The sequence below is a fragment of the Thermobia domestica genome, chromosome 8, assembly GCF_964235325.1.
Source record: "Thermobia domestica chromosome 8, izTheDome1.hap1.1, whole genome shotgun sequence".
Taxonomy (NCBI): domain Eukaryota; kingdom Metazoa; phylum Arthropoda; class Insecta; order Zygentoma; family Lepismatidae; genus Thermobia; species Thermobia domestica.
The window spans coordinates 185,729,433-185,753,326 of NC_137461.1; the positions used below are offsets into that span (position 1 = coordinate 185,729,433).

Below are 23,894 nucleotides of genomic sequence, written 5' to 3' on the forward strand. Positions count from 1 at the left end.
TGTTGTACTGTAATAGGCCTCCCAGAAAATAATATATATACACAATTTCACAGTAAAATCAATGTTTGCATCATGTTCATAGTTATTAATGTTAAGTGTGGTTTCAAATAATGAGCAATGTTACCCAAGTAACACGTCAGTATTAAATCTTCAATATGTCTAATCAAATAAAACTTTGAGTAAATAAAATTTCTATATATAATAAGTTATATTAGTTTAATAGACATCTTCAAATAATTTCAAGGTTTCTTCATTATATTATTAGTCAAATTAAAGGCATAATTATAGTTTCATAAATATATGTGCCTGAAATATGTGATGCTTTGAAATCTAAACAATTATTTGATAGTTGTTAATAAAAATATCGCCTAAATCATATCATTGTAAATATCCAGAGTTCATTATCCATAGATATTACGGTTATTGTGTGCCAGCTACATGTACACTATATATAGTTGTGTATTAAACAAAATACTGTCACCAGTAGTTGTAATATTTTCAGCTATTATCGAAATCTTATAAATTTCGCGAATTCTTATATCATAATTGTGATCCGTAATTATATATATCCGTTAATTTAGTTTAGTTTAATATATAATTGAAATAATGAGTAACTCATAGTTTTTATATAAAATAATATGGCTAAAACCAAATGTCTGTAAAAAAAATCAATGCGAAATTCTTACATTCTGTACACCTATATAGACATTCGATGTTCATTTAAATCCAAATAAAAATGTGGTGGTTCAATTAAATGCTTATTTCTAGTGTAAAGTATTTCTATATAAACATAATACTATAACCAAATACATATGTATATTCTCTGTAAATAAGTAAAATAAGCATTGTATCTATATTGCAAACCATGTATTTCCTATTGTACAATAAATAGCTCCACATATTTACATAAAAAATCGTTATTACTATCGTTTCACCACAAATAATTAAAATATTATATCTAGTAATTCATAAACAAAATAAAAAATGGTATCAGAAATTCTCTCTTGTAACTATACAGCAATTTTAAATAAGTAAAAAATAGTTCTGTCTACAATATTTTTCGCGCTACGTTCTCATAGATCTCATATTTTAAGTATCTCCAAGTATGTCCAACATTAAAATCTATATTGTGTAACTCCGTTCAAAATACTGATGCAAGTTTTCCTACGATCGTACATTTCTGTTTTTTCCACAACTAAACCATGTGTAAGGTTCTTCTCTTTGACATATAAAAAAATATAAATAATTCAGTCTGTATTATTATTAAACTAAAATATGTACACATATATCCTAATAAAAAAGATGTAAATCTTATGTACTTTCACGTTGCAATACATGCGCCAGCATTATTTAAATCAATTCGGTATGTGTTTCCAAATAAGTATAATACATGTAAAATATACATAAATATATCTGACCATTTTCTATTCACCAGTTCAACAAGTTCTAATCCTAATATTATTTCGTTGTAGACCTCTTCAGCATTACACTTCATACACAATATCTATAATTAATATATAGTAACATATTACATAAATTATAAATACTAAAGTCTGTATGTATTCTCTTGTTTAAACCGTACAAATGGTGAAAAAACCTTATATCTGCCAAAATGCGGCACAATTTTAATTCAGTAAAATGTATCAAAGATTTGTAATAATCAAGTATAGTACATGTACAACCATGAAAAATATATCCTAGTAAGCCATACAAACCTTACCTGTAAAATTTTAGCTCTATATTATTACCCTAAGTTCAATAAAAATTACTGCAGCTAATTCAATACCGCTTAAATGCACATAATATTCAAAGTGGTACGCACATTGTCCTATTCTGTCATACAATTACAGCACATTATTTGTTTTCCTTGTAAAATATATCCAATAGCATCTTCTTGTATACAATATTATTCCAAAAAAATACGAAAAAATGCAAGCTTTCCATTACCTTAATCAGCACCATGGTAGGAAACCTTATACCTGCTAAAAATGCGGCACAATTTTAATTCAGTAAAATGTAACAAATTTTGTAATAAACAAGCATAATACATGCACAGTTATGAAAAATATATCCTAATAAAACACGCAACCATACCTGTAAGATTTAGCTCTATATTATTACCCTAAGTTCAATAAAAATTACTGCAACTAATTCCATACTGCTTAAATGCACATAATATTGAAAGTGATACACACATTGGCCTATTCTGTCATACAATTACAGCACATTATTTGTTTTCCTTGTAGAATATATCCAATAGCATTTTCTTGTATACAATATTATTCCAAAAATACGAAAAAAGCAAGCTTTCCATTATCTTAATCAGCACCATGGTAAGAAACCTTATACCTGATAAAAATGCGGCACAATTTTAATTCAGTAAAATGTATCGAAGTTCTGTAATAAACAGGTATAGTACATGCACAGTTACGACAAATATATCCTAGTAAAACGCACAAACCTTACCTGTAAGATTTTAGCTCTATAAGTTCAATAAAAATTACTGCAACTAATTCCATACCGCTTAAATGCACATAATATTCAAAGTAGTACGCACATTGTCCTATTCTGTCATACAATTACAGCACATTATTTGTTTTCCTTGTAGAATATATCCAATAGCATCTTCTTGTATACAATATTATTCCAAAAAATACGAAAAAATGCAAGCTTTCAATTATCTTAATCAGCAGCACGGTAGGAAACCTTATACCTGCTAAAAATGCGGCACAATTTTAATTCAGTAAAATGTAACAAATTTTGTAATAAACAAGCATGGTACATGCACAGTTATGAAAAATATATTCTAATAAGACACGCGACCATACCTGTAAGATTTAGCTCTATATAATCACCCTAAGTTCAATAAAAAAGTACTGCAAGTAATTTCATACCCCCTTAAATACACATATCATTCAAAGTGGTACGCAGTTTGCCCTATTCTGTCATATAATTACAGCACATTGGTTATTTCTCTTGTAGGATATATCCAAAAACACCTTCTTGTGTAAAATATTATTTCCTAATTAGCAAAATTTATCAAATAGTCCTTGTCGTGTTTCCGTATGTAACATAAAGCATCTATTCCGTAACGTCTTTGTGTAATCGTTAATTCTTTCTGAAAATCGCAGGGCCTGTAATAAGACGCTATGGGGCCTACATTCAAATATAACAATTCTATTTTACAAAAATAAATATTTTTACTTACATAAAAGCACTCTGTACGAATTTAAATTGTTGTAAATACATCAAATATCTGTCAAATGTATTTATTGTTGTTTCAAAGTTAAACCAATTCCTGCAGTAAATCATTCAACATATAACACTTCTCAGCACTTAACCAAACATTATAAGTACTATATTCTTATAATCCAGCACACAATAAATGGTAGCTAATGTATTTATCTCTGGTTCTTGTTAATTCCATAGTAGCAATTACATATATATTTTCCGGTTCTCAATCATAGCAAATACAATATACTTAAATATTATGCTCCATACCATAATCCAATTTAAAATATTTTCAACCTATTATTTATCTAATTCTTTCAAATGGAAATCGTGGCGCCAATTAGCATAAAGACAATCTTCACCGTCTCGTCAATCTGTGTGACATATATATTCATCAATGCAAACCAATACTAAACAATTCCCAAGCAACGTATAAAATTGTAATAATCCGCCCGCTCCAAATCCATCATGTGCCGTTCCGCACATTCAAATACGCTAACGCAAATCAATACTAAACTGTACACTTGTATAAACATAGGTGCATCTATAAAATAAAATATAAGTTTGTTCTATTTTATAGCAATTCAATATACTTCTACACACCATATTATTAAATAAAAAGATCCTAAATAAATAATAAACTATCCTACAAAGTGTATACAAATCCAGTTAAACATAATTTAATAACCTCATTGCAAACTAATATATTACGCTTAAATGTTGCTTCAATTCAATAAACAATAATATTTTCTCTATTTATTTTATTCTATTCTCTTCCTTGTACATCAAAATCTCATGTAATTCACCTTAAGTCTCCCTTTCATTCTGTATCAGTCTCCCATATAACGTGCCTGTTAAATGAAGTTGCATTATTGCCAATAGATGGCAGCACAGTTGTACATATCGTAGTACTGTGGGGTTCCGCTTTCTTTATCAAAATGTATCGTTATCTATTATTATTATTTCAATTTTATAATAATTAAACACATGTTAAAACAAAATTTAATATAAATTAAACATATAGTGTAATAATGTAATAAACTATGCAACTTCGCGCAACCAAATTCTTCACAAGTTTAATTAGCATCAATCTATACGGAAATGCAAGTACATACTTACCTCATCAAGAAACCTAGCCTGTCTTGTGTTTGTTAGTGTGTCAGCGAGGACCAGGTATTGAAATACGTACCTGAGAGCATAACACATATACGGCACTTACAGGATAGACGAAAGTTATCGCTTTCGAAGGGTTCCTTGTCTTTTGAAACTCATTACACTCATCGTATTTTCTCATCTCACTTCTCATTGCTGTTCATCTCATTTCGACCAGTGGGCCTTGAGCCCATAACTGGTTGACCCGATATGGCGACTGGAGGACAACATGTCGGACTTCCTACGGTAATAGCTGGTCCTACCGTCTCTGTAGATTCGGATATCAGACGTAGGCACCGAGATTCACACCGTACCGACAATAGCCCGGAAAGATCACGATCTCCAGTTATAGGTCACCATCACACACCATCTCCGAAACGTCATCGCCGAGATAGCATCTCAGACTCTGATAGTGAGCGACTTAGAATCGACGACACAGAGTTTCCGTCGCTATCTGACAGTACAAAACCACCAATCTATTCGTTCTTACTTACAAATTTTGACACGAAATATCAGAACGAAAAGCACATCTATCTTCAGCTCACTAAATATTATCGGCGAGCTCAGATCTCACAAATTGTTGCCACCAGAAATGGGATGATCATCAAATCTCCTGATCAACATCTGGCTACCACTATTCGCAACAAGTTTAGTTATGAAATTTTCGGCAAGAATGCACAGCTCACTAAACTGACTGACCGGAGAATCAAACAGCCGCCTCCTCCACCTCGCACGCCTGCCTTCTCCGTGGTCATACGAGGTGTAAATCCTGACCTTACTGATGATGAGATTCTACAAGAACTCACGGAAGAAGGGTACAAAGTTTCCAAGTGCATCCGCATTCGAAACGACCGAGGTCCCACTTACATGGTCCGAGTGTTATCTCAAACGCAGGACACCATCAACCAGCTACTTGATAACGGAGCTTTTATCTATCGCAAGCGGCATCGTGTCGAGCCATCACGCACTGCACGACCAGTACCAATCCGTTGCGAGCGTTGTCAAGAATATAACACGCACACCACCGCTAACTGCAGGAATAACTTGAAATGTGGATACTGTGCTGGACTTCATTCCACACGTACCTGTCCGAACCTGCAGCGTCCACCGCAGTGCTCCGCTTGTCCTGAACAACACCCGACTTATAGCTTTAAGTGTCAAGCTCGACCCGCACCTTCACCGGATAAACCTCACTTAGTGGCACCACTTCGCACTCAAAGTGAACCAACAACCAACTCCACGCCTACCTCCAATGTACCACCTGATTCTCAGCCTGTTACAGTATCTCAACTTCTTCAGTTCATCACATTAACGCTACAAAACGTGCATCCTTTTCTACGGCCGCATGTACTCCAACAAGTACAGTATGCTGCCCGCTGCATATTCAACGTTACTTTCAATGCCACCTACACAGGTCAACGAGTTCACTTTCACACCACCCGCTTGGAAACATCTGTTTGAAATTATGAATTTCTTTATGGATATCGTTATTATCTTTCTCAATATGAGTTCTCTCAATCAACATAAATGTCTCTTCGAACAACTTCTTCTGGAAGAACATGCATCAGCGTTTCTACTAAACGAAACGCATCTCACACCTCGTATGTCTTGTAAGTTCTCAGGATACCAGATCTTTCGAGCCGACAATCAAACACCAGCCCTCCGCGCCAATGGCGGCGTACTCATTGGATTTGCTTCTCAGTTATCTTATCGTACTTTCCAAGCTCCTATTTCCAACCTTCCAGAATATCTTATCACAACCGTCTACTTCAAAGCTTTATACATCACCTTGGCGACCATCTACGTTCGGCCCGGCCATGCAATACCATACTCCTTTCTTCAGTATATCGCAAACAATTTTCGCCACTTCATTATCATGGCCGATATTAACATTCATAGTAGACCCGCTTACCAGAAGGCTCAATTCCAGGACTTCGTTACAACACGCATACCTTGCATTCTGCATAAACTTCCAAAATCAACACGCCCTGTCTCAGATACCACACCGGATGTTGTCATCACCTCAACTACCCTTGCCGGTAAATGCCATATCGAAGTCTTAGACCCTCTTGGCAGCGACCACCTTCCAGTCAAGTTAACTATCAAACGTTCCTTTCGACATCCCTGTTCTGTAAACATTCCACCGAGGGAGGTCCCTAGATTTGACAAAGCTAATTGGGATAACTACAGAGTTCATCTCACTTCTAAGATTGAACATCTCGAGCCACCAAATACTGAGGATGAACTATACTCGGCGCTGGATACTATCACCTCTTCTATCCATACAGCATCTGCCGAGAATATACCTACCTCGCAAGTACATCCATGGCGTCCTCGATTACCACCTCAATACCTTCACATGATCAGACGTTCTCGACAATTTTACCGAGATTACGTACGTACAAAGAACGAGGAGGCTCTCCGCCATCACCGACAACTCCAACGTACGGTTCGAAACTACGTTATAGCCTATAAACTTCGAAACTGGGTCAAAACGTGCAATACACTGGACGCAACTTCACATCCTACCAAATACTGGAAGAGATTTAATGCATTGACTGGCAAACTCACTCGAACACCTTATCCTCTCATTGACGGTGATCATCCACTCACCTCAGATAGTGCCAAAGCTGATGCCTTTGCGAATCACCTCCAAACCATCTTCACGCCATTTCCTCCTGAAAGATCTGAACGACGCCATCCTGCATATACGTTTAATGTTGAATCTCGTCATCTTCAACCCAGTACAGAGCATACCTTTCCAGCTCATCACGAACTTACCACGCCTATCACAGTTCTAGAAATTCGTGAAGTCACAGCTCGCAAACGTAACACTGCTCCAGGCATGGATCTTATCACTTACCGTCACATTAAAGAGAGTCCTTCCTGTTTACTGCTCCTGTTAGCGCATATTTTCACTTTCATTTTACGTACCGGTATCATTCCCGTCAATTGGAAAACCTCCAAGACCTTAATGTTTCTAAAACCTAACAAGCCAGCTACCTCAGTATCATCTTACCGTCCAATCCAATTAACCACTGTTTTCTGCAAAATTCTCGAACGCATTCTTGTTAACAGACTTCATCCACATTTCTCTCGCCATCGCATCATTCCACTCCATCAGGCAGGTTTCCGTCCTCGCATTGGTGTTCATGACCAGCTCTTACGCCTTACCAATATCATTACGAATCACTTTAATCGCTCACAGCCATCATGTTTACTTCTATTCGACCTTGAAAAAGCTTTCGATAAGGTATGGCATCTTGCGCTTTTCTTTAAGCTTCTGTCTTGTAAACTACCAATGTGCTACATCCGATTCATTTTCAACTTTCTATCATGTCGCATAACATACATATCTGTAAACAACTCCTTATCACACCCTGTCTTTATTCATTCCGGAGTTCCACAGGGCTCAGCATTATCTCCACTTTTGTATCTGCTCTTCGTTGCCGATCTTCCTCCACTTCCTTCAAATGTACATCTCTTCCAGTTTGCAGACGACACGGCATTTCTTGCTCTCGGCAAAACGATCCATCAATTGAACACAGCACTCCAATCTGCCATCGATATCTTTGTTAGTTGGTGCTCGAAATGGCGATTACGCCTAAATTCTGAGAAAACCCAAGCCATAGTTTTTCTTGACCCTAAGAGACGGTCCCGCGTCCATAGAAACCCAACACGCCTGAACCTTACTGTTCTTGATACTCCCATCAAACCTACCAAAAACGTCAAGTACCTAGGCGTTATATTCGATACTCACCTCACATGGCGTCCTCATTTAGCTCAGATTATCACTAAAGCCTACAATAGACTGAATCTTCTTCGCAGACTTTCTGGCACAACTTGGGGCCTACGAGCAGATACCATTCTGACAACATATAAGGTGTTCCTACGACCCGTCCTCACCTATGGGTTCACAGCTTGGGTCGCTGCACATTCAACCTTTTACAACAAGCTGAAGATCCTAGAACGACACGCCCTGCGTATTGCATATCGTATAAAGCTACCCAGTCCTACACAAGATCTGTATGATCGCATCCCCTTTCCTCACATCCTGTACCACATTGAAAAACTTCGACTTTCCTACATCACCAATAGATTGGCTCAGAAGCATCCCCTTTTCCTTGATATCCTACACAGTGATATCGATTATGCTCCACACCATCCTGTTCGCCACCCGCCACTCTCCCTCCTCTTTACTTTATACCGTTATTCACTCCCACCAAATCATCCAGATCAAGACATCGCAGCTGCCTTTGCCATTCATTCAGATTCGCACTACATCTTCCCATCATACGCACAGTAATCCATCTCTTCTAACAGGGCTCATTGTGTCTCTCATCATGATCCTGAGCAGCCCCAGGATCGGAAGATAACATGCATTCGTCTAACTAACCCTTGCCTTTACTGTGTTGTGGCGTTCAGTGCACCTCAGTCTCATCTCCATCTCATCACCGATCCTAATGATTATGGCTAAAGGCCATAATGTCTGCTATGCTACTTTCATACTCTTTAATTTATTATCAATAAAGTTAATATAAATTATTAAATCACTTAGACCATCCCTGCTGCCTACTTTCCATATTACTATTCCTTCTCTTCCCGAGAAAAGGGCGTAACCCTTGTAAGGGGCTAGCATGCCTTCAGCATGCTAGCATTGTGTAAAAAAAAAAAATAAAAAAAAAAAAAATGCAAGTAACATTCGATCAGTCTTAACACATCATGTGCTCTTTACACAACTTCTTAAAGAAGAACAAATTGCAGCCTTTGCACTTAACGAAACGTACCTCGCACCACATTTGAACTGTTACTTTCCGAAATATCACTTGCTCCGACATGATGCTCCATCTGGTCCAAGAGTCTACGGAGGTACAGCTATAGGTGTTAGCCAACGCCTTCCTTATAGAGCAGTCACGGTTCCACTTCCGCTCACACTCCACCTTCCTGAGCATAATGTCACGACTATTTATTTTCGAGGCCGCACTGTTACCTTCGTTACCATATATTTTCGACCAGGCAAACCAATCAACTACGAATTCTTTCGATACATCGATTCTAACTTTCGGCACTACATTATCATGGCGGATCTAAACATTCATAGTCGGTCACAGCGGGACAAAACTAACTTTTTAGACTTTCTTCACACTGAAACAGTTGCTGAGTTCCATGTTCTACCGAAACCTACACGCCCCGTCAGCAATACTACTCCTGATGTTGTCATCACATCAACATCTCTCTCGCAGAGTATTCATATCGATGTGCTTGATTCAATTGGTAGTGATCATGTGCCTATCAAACTTACACTTCACTGTTCTCCTCGCTCTCAATCTAACATACCTCCTCAGAAAGTATTCTGTTACAAACGAGCCAATTGGGAACAATATCGCTCCGATCTGGACACTGCTGTTAATAACTTGCTCATGCCTACTACACAATACGATCTTGATCACACAATTGCTAATCTTACTGAATCTATTCAAGAAGCAGCACAACGCTCCATTCCAACAACAGAAATACAATTGCATAAACCAAAATTGCCTCCCCATTATTTACCTTTCATATCCGCTTCTCGTAGAGCACATCGCGAGTATCTCGCTACAGGTAATCTTGAAGCGCTTCGGCTTCATCGTCAATACCTTAGGATTACGCATAACTATATTGTTGCATATAAGAAACGCCATTGGATTCAGACTTGTAACACACTTGCAAGTGAATCACACCCTAGTAAATATTGGCGCAAATTTCATCAACTCACAGGGACAGTTTCTCGCACACCATACCCCATTGTTCAAAATAATCAGGCAGTCATCAGTGATAGGGATAAAGCTAATACGTTTGCTTCATTTTTTCAAGATATTTTTACACCTCTCCCAGGTTGGCATACATCGCAACGCCTACAAAAGTCAATAAACCGACTTACAGATCCCTCTTCTGCTTTTCTGCGCCCATCTATCAACCACTCTTTGGAACCCAATAATCAACTTACTACTCCGATCCAACCAGACGACATTCGCCAAACATTATTCCGTAAACGCAACACTGCCCCAGGATTTGATTCTGTTACGTATGTACTCATCAGGCAAGCTCCACCTTCTTTTCTTCTTTTTCTCAGCACCATATATACTTTCATCCTCCGAACTGGATTTTTTCCAATCGACTGGAAATACTCAAAAGTTCTTCTCTTCCCGAAACCTAAGAAACCTCCGTCTGACGTCCAGTCTTATCGCCCTATTCACCTCACTAGTTGCCTCTGTAAAATTTTGGAACGAATTCTAGTCCGCCGCATGCACGATCACCTTGCAACTCATAACCTACTTCCTATTCACCAAGCCGGTTTTCGACCTCATTTTAGTACACTGGATGAACTATTACGACTATCCACGGCTATTTATAATCAATACAACACAGGTTTTCCTTCTTGTCTGGTAGCCTTTGATCTAGAGAAAGCATTCGATAAAGTCTGGCACCCTGGTTTACTTTACAAACTCCATAACTATCTCCTACCATCATCATATATCAGGTTCATACATTCCTTCTTATTAGGGAGGCTGGCATATATCTCTATTAACGGAACACTCTCTCATCCGATCTTCCTACAATCCGGCGTTCCTCAAGGTTCCTCACTGTCTCCTCTATTATACTTATTGTATGTTGCCGACCTTGTTGTCCCACACAACATAAGCATATTTCAGTTTGCTGACGACACCGCCTTCTTCACGGCGGCCCGAACAGTGCAATCAATCAGTAAAACCATGCAAACGGCAATTGACGCATTCGTTCACTGGTGTAATATATGGCGGTTAAGTATTAATTCTACGAAAACTCAGGCTATTGTTTTCCTGCCACGTAGACGCCGTTCACGAATATACAGGAATCCAAGTCGATTAAACCTTCACGTAGATAATACACCTGTACTGGCGTCAAATACTCTGACTTATCTTGGTGTCATATTTGACGCCAAACTTACCTGGAATCCACATCTCACCAAGATCGTACGCCAAGCACAAAATCGGCTCAACCTACTCAAGCGCTTAGTTGGTACAACCTGGGGGCTAAAAGCTTTAACAGTACTTAATACCTACAAGGCCTTTATGCGCAGCACATTAACATATGGACACACTGCCTGGACATCCGCCCCGCCAAAATTTTATCAGAAATTGGCAATCCTAGAACGTCATGCTCTACGCCTAGCGCATCGCATCACCTTACCGCATCCGACACGGTTACTTTACGAGCTGATTGATTTTCCACCTTTATTGCATCATCTCGAACAGCTTCGTACTCGGTACGTTTGCAAGCGAATTGACCAGCAGCATCCCATGTTACTTGATATCCTACGGTACGATCGGGATCACGACGCACCTCCAACTTACGTCGATACTCCTCTCCAGCATTTCATGACTTTCTATCATTTACAACTAGATGATGCTGCAGTGGATCCCGAAATCTTTCACATCTATGAACCACGTGAGCTCTCATCATTCATCTACCCATCATATGCACCGTAACTACCTATTAACATGGGCTTCTTCTATTTCCATCAGTTCCTGAATTGCCCCAGGACCAGAAGATAACTTGCATTCGTCAGTACTAACATAACCCTGTGTGTGGCGTTCAGAGCACTGCATTCCATCTTCATCTACTTCTCTGCCCACTGCATCCTGCACTACAATCATACAGTTTTTCTTCGCCATAATTCATCACGACATGCTAATAAATGTATTATTTTCTACAGTATTTTTGTGGCACACTTGGCCTCCCATCATATTATGTTTGATTTCATTATATGTTATATTTCACCCTTCAATCACCTCTCTGTATGTAGGTGTACTCAATAAATAAATAAATATTAATATGTACAACTCATAGACCAACCACATTAAAGTGCAATCAACCTTTCTATTCATGAAGCACTTACCCGAAGAAAGGGCAAAACCCTTTAAACGGGACGACGGGAAAAAAAAGAAATGCAAGCAGCTTATACTGAATCAAGTAGCCTAACCTTTCTTGTGCTAGTTAGTGTGCCAGCGAGGAACAAGTGTTGCAATACGCATTTGGGAGCAAAGCACACATACAACACTTAGAGGGTTGACGGAAGTTCTCACTTTCGAAGGGCGACTTGCTTTTTGAACTTCATCTCATCTCATCATCTTTTACTTCACTTTCATTTTCATTTGGGCTTCGGCCCTTGGCTACCTTATTACGATGGCGGACTCTGGCAACACTAACGGACAATCGATTCTAGGACGACATTCCGGATTACCTGCTATTCTTCTTGCAAACTCAAGCTCTGCACTTGCACAACCGGCACCCATTGTACCTTCTCGTCGCACTCGGCACTTTTCTTGGGGAAGTCAACCAATCCCGTCTACATCTAGAGAGAGACATCCATCAAATGATTCAATACAGTCAGCAAAACGGATACGGTCACGGTCTCCAATAAAATCTATGGACATTCAAGTCAATCCACAGCGTAATAATACTGTTCCAGAGCTTCAAACTACTACTGCTGCACAGTCAAATACCAATCCTCTTTATCATTTCATTCTTACAGACTACGATACAAAGTTCACCAACCCTAAAATGATTTTTCTACAAATTATGAAATACGTTCCACGGGTACGGGATACTCTCGTTCAAATCGTCCCCACTAGAAACGGCTATATTCTGAAATCGAAAGATCCAGATTTTGGTATTACCATTCGCAACAAAGCATCCTACGAAATCTTCGGTAAGAGCGCCAAACTTACAAAATTAACAGATAAACGGCAGAAACAACCTCCACCACCTCGCAAACCACCATATCTCTCGGTTGTTATCAGGGGTGTTTCCCCTGAACTTACGGATGCTGAAATTCAAGAGGAGCTAAAACAGGAGGGGATTACAGTAGACAAATGCATTCGTATTCGAAATAATAATGGTCCGACCTACATGGTCCGGGTGCTTTCTAAGCAACAGGAGACAATCGATTATCTGTTACGATTCGGTGCTCCGATTTATAAGAAAATACATCGTGTCGAACCCTCTAAAACTCAGGGACCTTTACCTATACGCTGCGAAAAATGTCAGGTGTACAATGACCACATTACAGCAAATTGCTCTAATCCATCTAAGTGTGGATACTGCTCGGGTCTACATGAAACCAAAGCATGTCCAAACTTAAAAGGACCACCCAAGTGTAACACCTGTGGCAGTGGACTTCATCCAACCTACAGTTATCGCTGTAAAGCTAAACCAGAGCCAACTCCCGAGCATCCGGAGCTAACAGTACCGCTAAAAACGAATGACACGGCTACTAAACCAAACCAATCTATCTTACCACCGCTAACAATCGAAGATTTTCTCCGCTACATCAGTCTGGTGCTTCAAAATATATTTCCCTTCCAGCGAGCCAATATTCTTCATCACATCATTTCTGCCGCAAAATCCATCTTCCATATCAATCTACATGCAACATATTCTAACAACTATGTCCATTTTCATATTGGTTCTCTGGAAACTGCTGTTTAGTACAATCTGCATAGTATTTTTCATTATGGGGATTACTTTCCTATTTGTCAATATTCGATCCTTTTCGCAGCATAAACTGTTATTAGAAGCAATGTTGTTGGAGGAACATATCAATGTCTTTGCGCTTAATGAAACTGCTTTAAAACCGAGCATGGTAGCCCGCATTCCTGGCTATCAACTAGAACGTCATGATTATCATGATCACCTAGCTCGTGCTCAAGGCGGAGTTGCAATAGGCTTTCCTCCAAAGTATCCAGTTCGCTCGTACAACCCACAAGCTTTTAGTACTTTGCCGGAATACCTTCTTTGTTCCATATATTTTCCGTCCATAATCATCAATTTTAGTACGATCTATATTCGACCACGACAACCTATCCCGCTAGACTATTTCGAACATATTGCCAATAATTATCGAAATATTATTATCATGGCGGACATTAATATACATAGTCGAAGTGATCGTGAGAAAGCAGAGTTTCATCAGTATTTAACTGACAATCTCCAACTACATCTCCATGTTCTTCCTTCGCACACCAGACCTATAAGTCAGACTACACCCGATGTTGTCATTACATCGCTAAATCTTCTTACTGACTGCCATCTTGAAGTTCTGGACTCAATCGGGAGCGATCACCATCCAGTGAAACTAACACTCACTCGAGGACAACGACCACGCCAAGAAATTGCACCTCGCTATGTTCCACGATATGATAAGGCAAATTGGCCTCTTTTCCGGCAAGACCTTGAGCGCAGACTTCACAGTGAAACGCCTCCAACTAATGAAACCGAGCTAGCTTCTTGTATTGCAACTATCACCACGGCAATACAAACTAGTGCTAAGCATCATATTCCAACCGAACAAGTGCATCCGCACAAACCGAAATTACCGCCGACATATGTTCCACTCATACAGCAAGCTCGCCGCCATCTTCGAGAGTATTATAGAACTGGGAACGATGCATATTTACGCCTACATCACCAATGGCAAAGAGCGGTACGTAATTATCTTGTTGCATATAAACGTCGCAACTGGATAAAATCTTGTAACAACTTATCCGAGGAAGCACATCCTTCTCGATATTGGAAGAGGTTTCACCAGCTTGTTGGCAAAAGCACTAAAATCACATATCCTCTAATAGCCGACGGTACTCCTCTCTTCTCTGACGCAGACAAAGCAAATGCATTTGCTGCTCAGTTACAGGCCGTTTTTACGCCTACAGCTGTTTCTAATCGTTGTGAACGGACCGATATCTCTTGTATTCCTACCTTACAACGATCCACGGAGCATATTATTAACCTAGATCATCCTCTTACTTCATCCATCACTGTCGATGAACTACACTCTGCACTAAAACGGAAAAGGAATACAGCACCTGGAATCGACACGATATCTTACCGACATATCAAAGAAGCCCCGCCATCTCTCTTACTACTCCTCGTCACAATATACAATTTCATCCTCAGAACCGGGTTTTACCCCTCAGATTGGAAAGTCTCCAAAATCTGTATGTTCCATAAACCGAATAAACCTGTACATTCAGTAACTTCTTACAGACCCATCCAACTCACCTCAGTTTTCAGTAAGATACTAGAAAAAATTCTCGTGTGCCGCCTCCATAAGTACCTCGATACCACTTCTCTGCTACCTGTTCATCAAGCGGGGTTTCGCCCTGGTTTTTCCATAAATGACCAGCTACTTCGCCTCAGCTCAATAATTACTAATCAGTATAACAAAGCATTTCCATCATGTCTCATTCTCATGGATTTAGAGAAGGCATTCGACAAGGTTTGGCATTATGGTCTCATTAAAAAATTGCAGTCGTTTAATCTTCCCATATGCTATCTCAGACTAATATATTCTTTTATTTCCAATCGCATTGCTTATGTTACAGTTGGTACGGCACTTTCCTGGCCGATTTTTCCTCTTACTGGAGTACCCCAAGGATCAGCTCTCAGTCCTTTACTATATGTCTTGTATGCTTCCGACATCCCTTCTGTACCACGCAATGTCTTTACTTTTCAATATGCTGACGACACAGCTTTTCTAGCTCTCGGCAAAACGGTGCATCAGCTTAACATTGCTTTACAAACAACTCTCGATAATTTCGTCAAGTGGTGCAAGAAATGGCAGTTAAAGATCAACTCCGAGAAAACCCAAGCTCTGGTTTTCCTTCCGCCTAAGCGTCGTTCCAAAGTCCATAGAAACCCAACTCTCTTACAACTAACTGTTGATGGGTATCATGTACGCACATCCACCACTGCTACCTATCTAGGCGTGGCTTTCGATTCGAAGCTTAGCTGGAATGCTCACTTGAAAAAACTAACGGAGAAGGCTAATCTTAGATTAAATCTTCTGCGACGTCTCACAGGAACATCTTGGGGACTAAAAGCCGATGTTTTGCTTCATACATATAAAGCGTTCCTCCGTCCGATCCTTACTTTTGGGCATCCCGCTTGGTGCAATGCTTCTGTTTCTTTCTATGAAAAACTCAGCATATTGGAACGGCGTGCTATTCGACTGGCGTATCGAATTAAACTTCCATACCCAACGTGGCTCATATATGAATATATAGACTTTCCAAAGATCACCGAGCATCTCGCACAACTTCGCCTGAGATACATCAGCTCTCGCATCCAAACAGGCCATCCACTTTTCTTGGACATCCTTCACACAGACGCTCTTACCGACGCAGCCTATCGATACAAACATTCACCTTTAAATATTTTCGTATCTCTATATGTGAAACACGAGCACCTTCCTGCGGCGGAAAGGGAAATATATGATATATACGTCATTGATCATCATATACCGCATCTTTTTCCATCTCAGCACTAGATCCTCACCATTAACAAGGGCTTCCCCATGTGTTCATTAGTCCCGAGTCGCCCCGGGACAGAAGATCTAACTCTGCATCCGTCTCACTAATCAAACTATGTTTGTGGCGTGTTAGCACTTCACCTCATTCATCATAATCATCATTCTTCTTTATCATATTTATTATCATGTATTCTAATTCCTATTAGTACCTTAGCACCTGAATCTCATATCTGCACTCAACTTTAAATTATTACTTCAAAAAAAAATGTGACTTATTACGTGATTACTAATCCTTATGTTCATATTTTCTGCACTTAGCCCATCTTCAAATTATCTTATCATCAATAGCAATTCTTTAAAAATCCTTGCCAAAGAGAGGGCGTAACCCTCTAATGGCTGGGAGTAGAGGACTCTTTTGCTCCTACAAAATAAAATGATGAATAAAGATTTATAAAGTTAACCCTATTCCCGTACCCCTAAAAAAAATGCAAGCACGACTCAACTCAGAATTCAGAATCGACCATCGATTCATCGATCTGAGAACTATTACTAACGCTCTGCGAGCAACTGATATTTTTGTTCACTCAGGGAGGATTGTTCTGGTACAGACAATCGACATCCCCTTGCAGTCCGTATTGTTGACTCAAGTGGGAGCCCGTGGCCATCATCACCTATTATTTTCTTCATCTATTTTTGTGGAGGGCCAGTGCTTGCACTGACCGACATCTCTGCGAGGACGTATTGCTGCCTCAAGTGAGAGCCACAGTGGGCTTCCCCTAGCACCTACTCCATACGTTTGCCTCGAACATTCAAGTTCTAATCTCCGCTAGGTTAAACCATCATCATGCCCCCCTCCCCAACGGGAGCGAAGGGTACAGCCAAATCCGGTCACTCTGCTGGTACGAAGACTTCTAAAGCAGATACCTCGAAACAACCTGAGTCCCGATCACGATCTCCAATCGGACACTCCAAGCAATCAGAGTCTAAGAAACCACGGCATTATAGCTCTGATGGAGAAGGTTCCACTGCCTCAATGAAAGTGAGAAACACCGAGATGGACTGGGCTAATGCCCCACCATCTCCAACTTTGCCAACTAATCAGGATACAATGTATAATTTCATATTAAAGAACTTCGACACTAAGTACCGAACTGCACGAGCAATCTTCATACAAATCAATAAATATGTACCGCGCGCAGATGTGCATCAAATTATACCTACGAGAGACGGCATCATCTTAAAATCTCCTAATCCTAATTTTCACATACATGTGCGAAATAAAGCTACCTTTGAAATCTTTGGACCGCAGGCTGTGTTGACGCCTCTTACCCCGAGCCAACGAAAATCACCTCCACCTCCTCGTCGTCCACCATTGCTATCAGTTGTTATCAGGGGCATTGAACCTGAACTCACCGACGATGAGATATTTGATGAGCTTCGCTACGAGGGTCTCGAAATCAAGAAATGTATCAGGATACGTAACAACACTGGTCCTACCTACCTCGTTCGTGTCTTGACCGACCAACAACAAATCATTGATCATCTATTAGCTAATGGGGCCTATGTCTATCGCCGCCGTTATAAGGTAGAACCGTCTCGAACGCCTCCTCCGCTTCCAATCCGCTGCGAGAAATGCCAGACATATAATGATCATTACACTCATAACTGCACCAACACTGTTAAATGCGGATATTGTAGCGGGAGTCATCTGACCCAAAATTGCCCAAATTCAAGTGCACCTTCTCAATGCACTACGTGTCCGGAAAAACATCCAACTTACAGTTATCGCTGTCGTGGCAAGCCTGCACCTACCCCTGATAAGCCAGAATTAGTAGCTCCCATCAAAACTTCCGATGACCCCACTCCACCTGCAAACTCGCTGACACATCCTGTTACAGTAGAAGACCTCTTACGCTTCTTAACTCTCACCTTACAAAACATTCTGCCATTTCAACGTCCGCACGTTCTCAATCAAATCATTCACTCTGCTAAACTTCTCTATAATCTCCAACTACACGCCACATACAGCGGATCTAATGTCCATTTCCAAATACAACCTACTGAAACAACTGTTTGAACATGGCTTATCATCTCTATAGTACTACCATTCTTCTTGTTCTATACATTATGGCATACAACCTGTTATTTCTTAACATACGGTCTCTCCTCACACATCAAGTGCTGTTTCAGCAACTTCTTTTGGAGGAGAATATCGCCGCTTTTGCACTTAATGAAACCTTTCTAGCTCCTTACATTACCTGCTTTGTTCCCAAATATATTCTCCACAGACACGATGGACCTAGCGGCGCACGTCTGCACGGTGGAACAGCCATTGGTTTACAATATCGCATACCACATCGCACTATTACCTTACCACACACATTGCAGCTGCCAGAATATAATGTTGTATTATTATATCTCAAGGGTCATACAATAGCCTTCGCAACCATCTATGTCAGGCCGAGACACGATATACCTTACCAATTCTTTCAACACCTCTCCGATACCTACCGTAAATTCATTATCATGGCAGACATCAATTTTCATAGTAGGCCTCAATATGAGAAACAGCGATTTTTGGATTTTATCAGTCTTCATACCACCGGCACCTTTCATGTTCTACCACAGCCAACTCGCCCTTCTAGCAACTCCACACCAGATATCGTAATTTATTCCACATCGATCAACTCTCACATCACTATTGACGTTTTAGATTCTTTGGGGAGCGATCATGTTCCCATCAAGCTATCATTAACTACCAATACTTCTCCACAGAATACTACATCCAAGAAGAAAGTGTATCTATATCATCAGGCTAACTGGCCAGCCTATCATGAGACCATTACACACTCACTCTCAGATAACTTTGACTTAACGTCACAAGATGACCTTGACAACGCCGTTACCCGACTCACTCAGACTTTACAAACAGCAGCCGAACAGCATATTCCAACTACCTATATTACTCCGCATAAACCTAAACTTCCTCCACGATACCTACCTCTCATTACTGCAGCTCGGCGTGCTTACAGAGAATACACACGCAGTCGTAACTTAGAAGCACTTCGCCTCCATAGACAGTATCTGCGCATCACTCACAATTATATCGTTGCATACAAACGCCTTCTCTGGACCAGAACGTGTAACAAACTCAACGAAAACTCACATCCTACCAAATATTGGCGACAATTCAATCAGCTCATCGGAAAATTTCAACGGACGCCCTATCCATTAGTTGTTAATCAACAAGCACTATCTTCTGATCAAGACAAAGCTAACACATTTGCCCAACACTTTCAACATATCTTCACTCCTCTACCTGGTTGGCATACTCCATTACATCTAAACGAAGCTGTCGATAGTCGATCTGACCCAAACTTACCACATTTACAACCTAATCTCAATCACGCCCTGGAGTTAGATCATCCACTTGCAGTACCGATTCAACCTGCTGATATCCAGGCCACACTCCTCAACAAACGAAATTCCGCTCCAGGCTTTGACGCTATTACCTATACACTGATTAAGAACGCCCCTCCTGTTGTCTTCACCATACTAAGTATCATTTATACATTCATACTTCGAACTGTTTTTTTCCTCATAACTTGGAAGTACTCAAAAGTCGTACTTTTTCCAAAGCCTAATAAGCTTCCATCCATCTGACCTCACGTCTTATCGGCCGATACAATTAACATCTACCCTAAGCAAAATTTTGGAACGCATATTAGTTCGCCGCCTCCATGACCATTTGCAGAATCACGAGTTACTTCCGTTGCACCAAGCTGGGTTTCGACCTAACTTTAGCATTCTAGATCCCCTGTTACGTCTCAGTACTTCTATATATAACCAATTCAATCGAGGCAATCCATCTAGCCTGGTTACCTTCGATCTAGAAAAGGCGTTCGATAAGGTTTGGCACCAGGGTCTTATATACAAGTTATACTCTTTTCAACTTCCCCGCTCTTACATCGGAGTTATACATTCCTTCCTTACAGCCCGACTTGCCTACATCTCCATCAATGATGCTCTGTCCTTTCCAATCTTTTTGAATTCTGGCGTACCACAGGGATCTTCTCTTTCACCCCTATTATATTTGCTGTACGTATCCGACTTGCCCACTACTCCTAACGTACAACTTTTCCAATTTGCTGACGATACAGCATTTCTGGCTATCGGTCGGACAATTACTTCTATTCAATATAGCCTTCAACTGGCCATTGATGCTTTTGTCGATTGGTGCGACATCTGGCGCTTGGCAATCAATGCTACGAAAACGCAAGCGATCGTTTTCTTACCATCTGGACGACGATCACGGGTCCATCGAAATCCCCAACTGCTACGTCTTCATGTTGATAACAGCCCGGTTACAATCCATAGTACTCTTAAATATCTTGGCGTTGTATTTGACTCCAAGCTCACTTGGATGCCTCATCTTCTTACTGTCATCGAGAAAGCCAAAAACCGACTCAATTTACTAAAGCGCCTAACAGGTACCACGTGGGGTCTAAACTCTTCTCTCCTTCTCAATACATACAAGGTTTTCATGCGCCCTATTCTAACCTATGGTCACACAGCCTGGATATCAGCTCCCTCTAAATATTATCTTAAGTTAGCCATTCTTGAACGCCATGCGTTTCGTTTAGCCTTCCGCATCCGACACGCCTTCTTTATGAACGCATCAATTTTCCTCCACTATTATCACATCTTGAGGCCCTCCGCTCAAACTACGTTCAGAAACGCATTGAAGCTGCTCATCCCATATTCCTGAGCATTCTCCGCAATGACCGAGACCATGACACTCCCGCTGTATATTATCCCACACCTCTTCAGCATCTGCTGACCCTTTATCATCTCAACATCGGCCAAGACAACATTGATCCAGAAGTTTATGACATTTATCATCCTGGCACAGTTTCACCACTCATCTATCCATCACATGCACAGTAAAACCATCCACTAACAGGGCTGCCTTTGTCTCCATCAGTTCCTGCGTCGCCCCAGGAACAGAAGATAACAGCATTTGTCTAACTAACATCACCCATGTGTTGTGGCGTCGTAGCACTTCACCCTCATACCATCCATCATTACAGATCTAATGATTGTCATATACTTAGCTATTAAAAGTCATGCTCTCATAGCTCTTCATGTATTCAACTAACCACTATATGTTTGCTGTATCTATTCATTTCAGGCACCGCAGTTCCAGCAAGATCATAACTTGTATGCCAGCCAGCCAGCCAGTCTGGACCAGCACCCACCGTAACTGAGGCTTGTCCTCACACAATTGATGACCCTCCCTATGCAATATGAAATATGAATAAAGTTCCAAATGATTTGATTATTAAATAGCACCTAGACCCTCTAATGATACCTCTGACCTCTTCTGCTTTTCTGTCTCTTACCGAAGAAAGGGCGCAACCCTTTGAACGGTTAAACGTAAAAAAAAAGAAAAGAAATGCAAGCACATACTTAGCAGCTTGACGTACCATACGTCATAAGCTGATTTTTGAACCGAGCCTAGCCTAGCTGGGAAGTGTTAACGTGCCTTCTATGACATTGTGTTGCATACGCACAATGGAGACCAGCACGTGTACGCTCTCACTGGGATTGACAGTGCTTCTCAGTACTGGAGGGTGAGACTTTTTTTTCTTCATCTCTGTTATCAGGATAACTCGATCATAGTTTGAGTTTCTAATCGTGATTCAAGCCTCTCGAGTGCCTATTATTGCATTTCTTTGAGATATCACTGGTCCGAGAGACCATGCATCGCTTGCCTCCGGTAGTTAAGGGCCCAGGCCCGCCACCTCCGGGGGATAAGGGGAGGGATCCCCGTCAACAGCGCCGTAGTAGACAGCTTTCTGAAAGCAGTATCGGATCCGTTGAAAAACGCTCTCGCTCTAAATCACCGCACTATGTTCCTCCATCTACCAGCATTGATGAACCTATGCAATGTTCGTCTAATGCAACTCTTGATAACAACTAAACTCCTAACAATCACTTTGCACAACGTGTACCTGTTTATTCATTTTTGTTAACAGATTTCGATCCGAAGTACAATAATCCACGGCTAATTTTCAACCAAGTTGTAAAGTACCTACCCCGTGCTAGCATCAAACAGATAGTCTTCACCAAGAATGGCGTCATTATACGTTCAGAGGATCAAAACTTTGGAACCACACTACGCAACAAAGCTAGCTATGAAATCTTTGGAAAAAATGCGAAAATGAAGCAGCTTACTAGTAAAGTTAAGCAAACACCTCCGCCATCCAAGAATCCAATGCTATCTGTTGTCATCCGTGGTGTTCTACCTGAGATCACTGATGCAGAAGTACTCGAAGAGCTTACAGCTGAAGGCATCCCTGTCGATAAATGCATTCGCATCAGAAATCAAATGGGACCTACGTACATGGTTCGTGTGCTAAGCTCCAATAAATCATCTATTGATACTCTTCTTCAGGAGGGAGCGTACATCTTTAAGCAAAGGCACAGAGTCGAACCTTCACGTACCAATTCGCCCCTACCTATTCGCTGCGAACGATGCCAGATTTATAACTCGCATGTAACGTCAAAATGTCCAAACATTCCTAAGTGTGGATACTGTGCCGAACAGCACGAGACCAAAGACTGTCCGAATCATCAAAAGCCTGCTCACTGCTCTGTATGTCCCGGGTCACATCCTACATACAGCTACAAATGTAAAGCTAAGCCAGCTCCACCCGCAGATCATCCTGAACTCACAGTTCCACTACGTACAACTGATCCACCGGTTCATGCCCAGCAATCAATCGCAGCAGGTCTTACAGTTGAAAACTTCCTCCGATATTTCACGCTTGTCCTTCAGAATATTTTTCCTTTTCAACGACAGTTCATCCTCGAACATGTTATCGCTGCCGCCACGAGCATTTTTAATATTAACCTGTATGCCACATATTCTGGGAACTATGTGCACTTTCACATATCTCCAAAAGAAACTGCTGTCTAAACAAATAGCTTGCGTCATCATCATGGGTTTGGCTTTATTATTTATGAACATTCGATCATTGCCACAACACAAAACTCTTTTCGAACACTTGCTTCTCGAAGAATGTATTGATATTTTTGCTTTGAATGAAACGGCTTTAAAACCATCAATGCTATCGAGATTCCCACGGTATCAACTCCTGCGCTATGATTTTCCAGTAGA

General features: G+C 40.5%; 1 protein-coding gene across 1 annotated transcript; it reads left to right on the top strand.

The window, feature by feature from the left end:
- The first annotated feature begins 5,887 nt into the window (after positions 1-5,887).
- LOC145692400 (uncharacterized) lies at positions 5,888-8,689 on the top strand. The gene is made up of 2 exons (XM_081767705.1): positions 5,888-7,284; positions 8,212-8,689. The coding sequence occupies exons 1-2, from the start codon at positions 5,888-5,890 to the stop codon at positions 8,687-8,689; spliced, it is 1,875 nt and encodes a 624-aa protein (XP_081623831.1).
- The last annotated feature ends 15,205 nt before the right edge of the window (positions 8,690-23,894 follow it).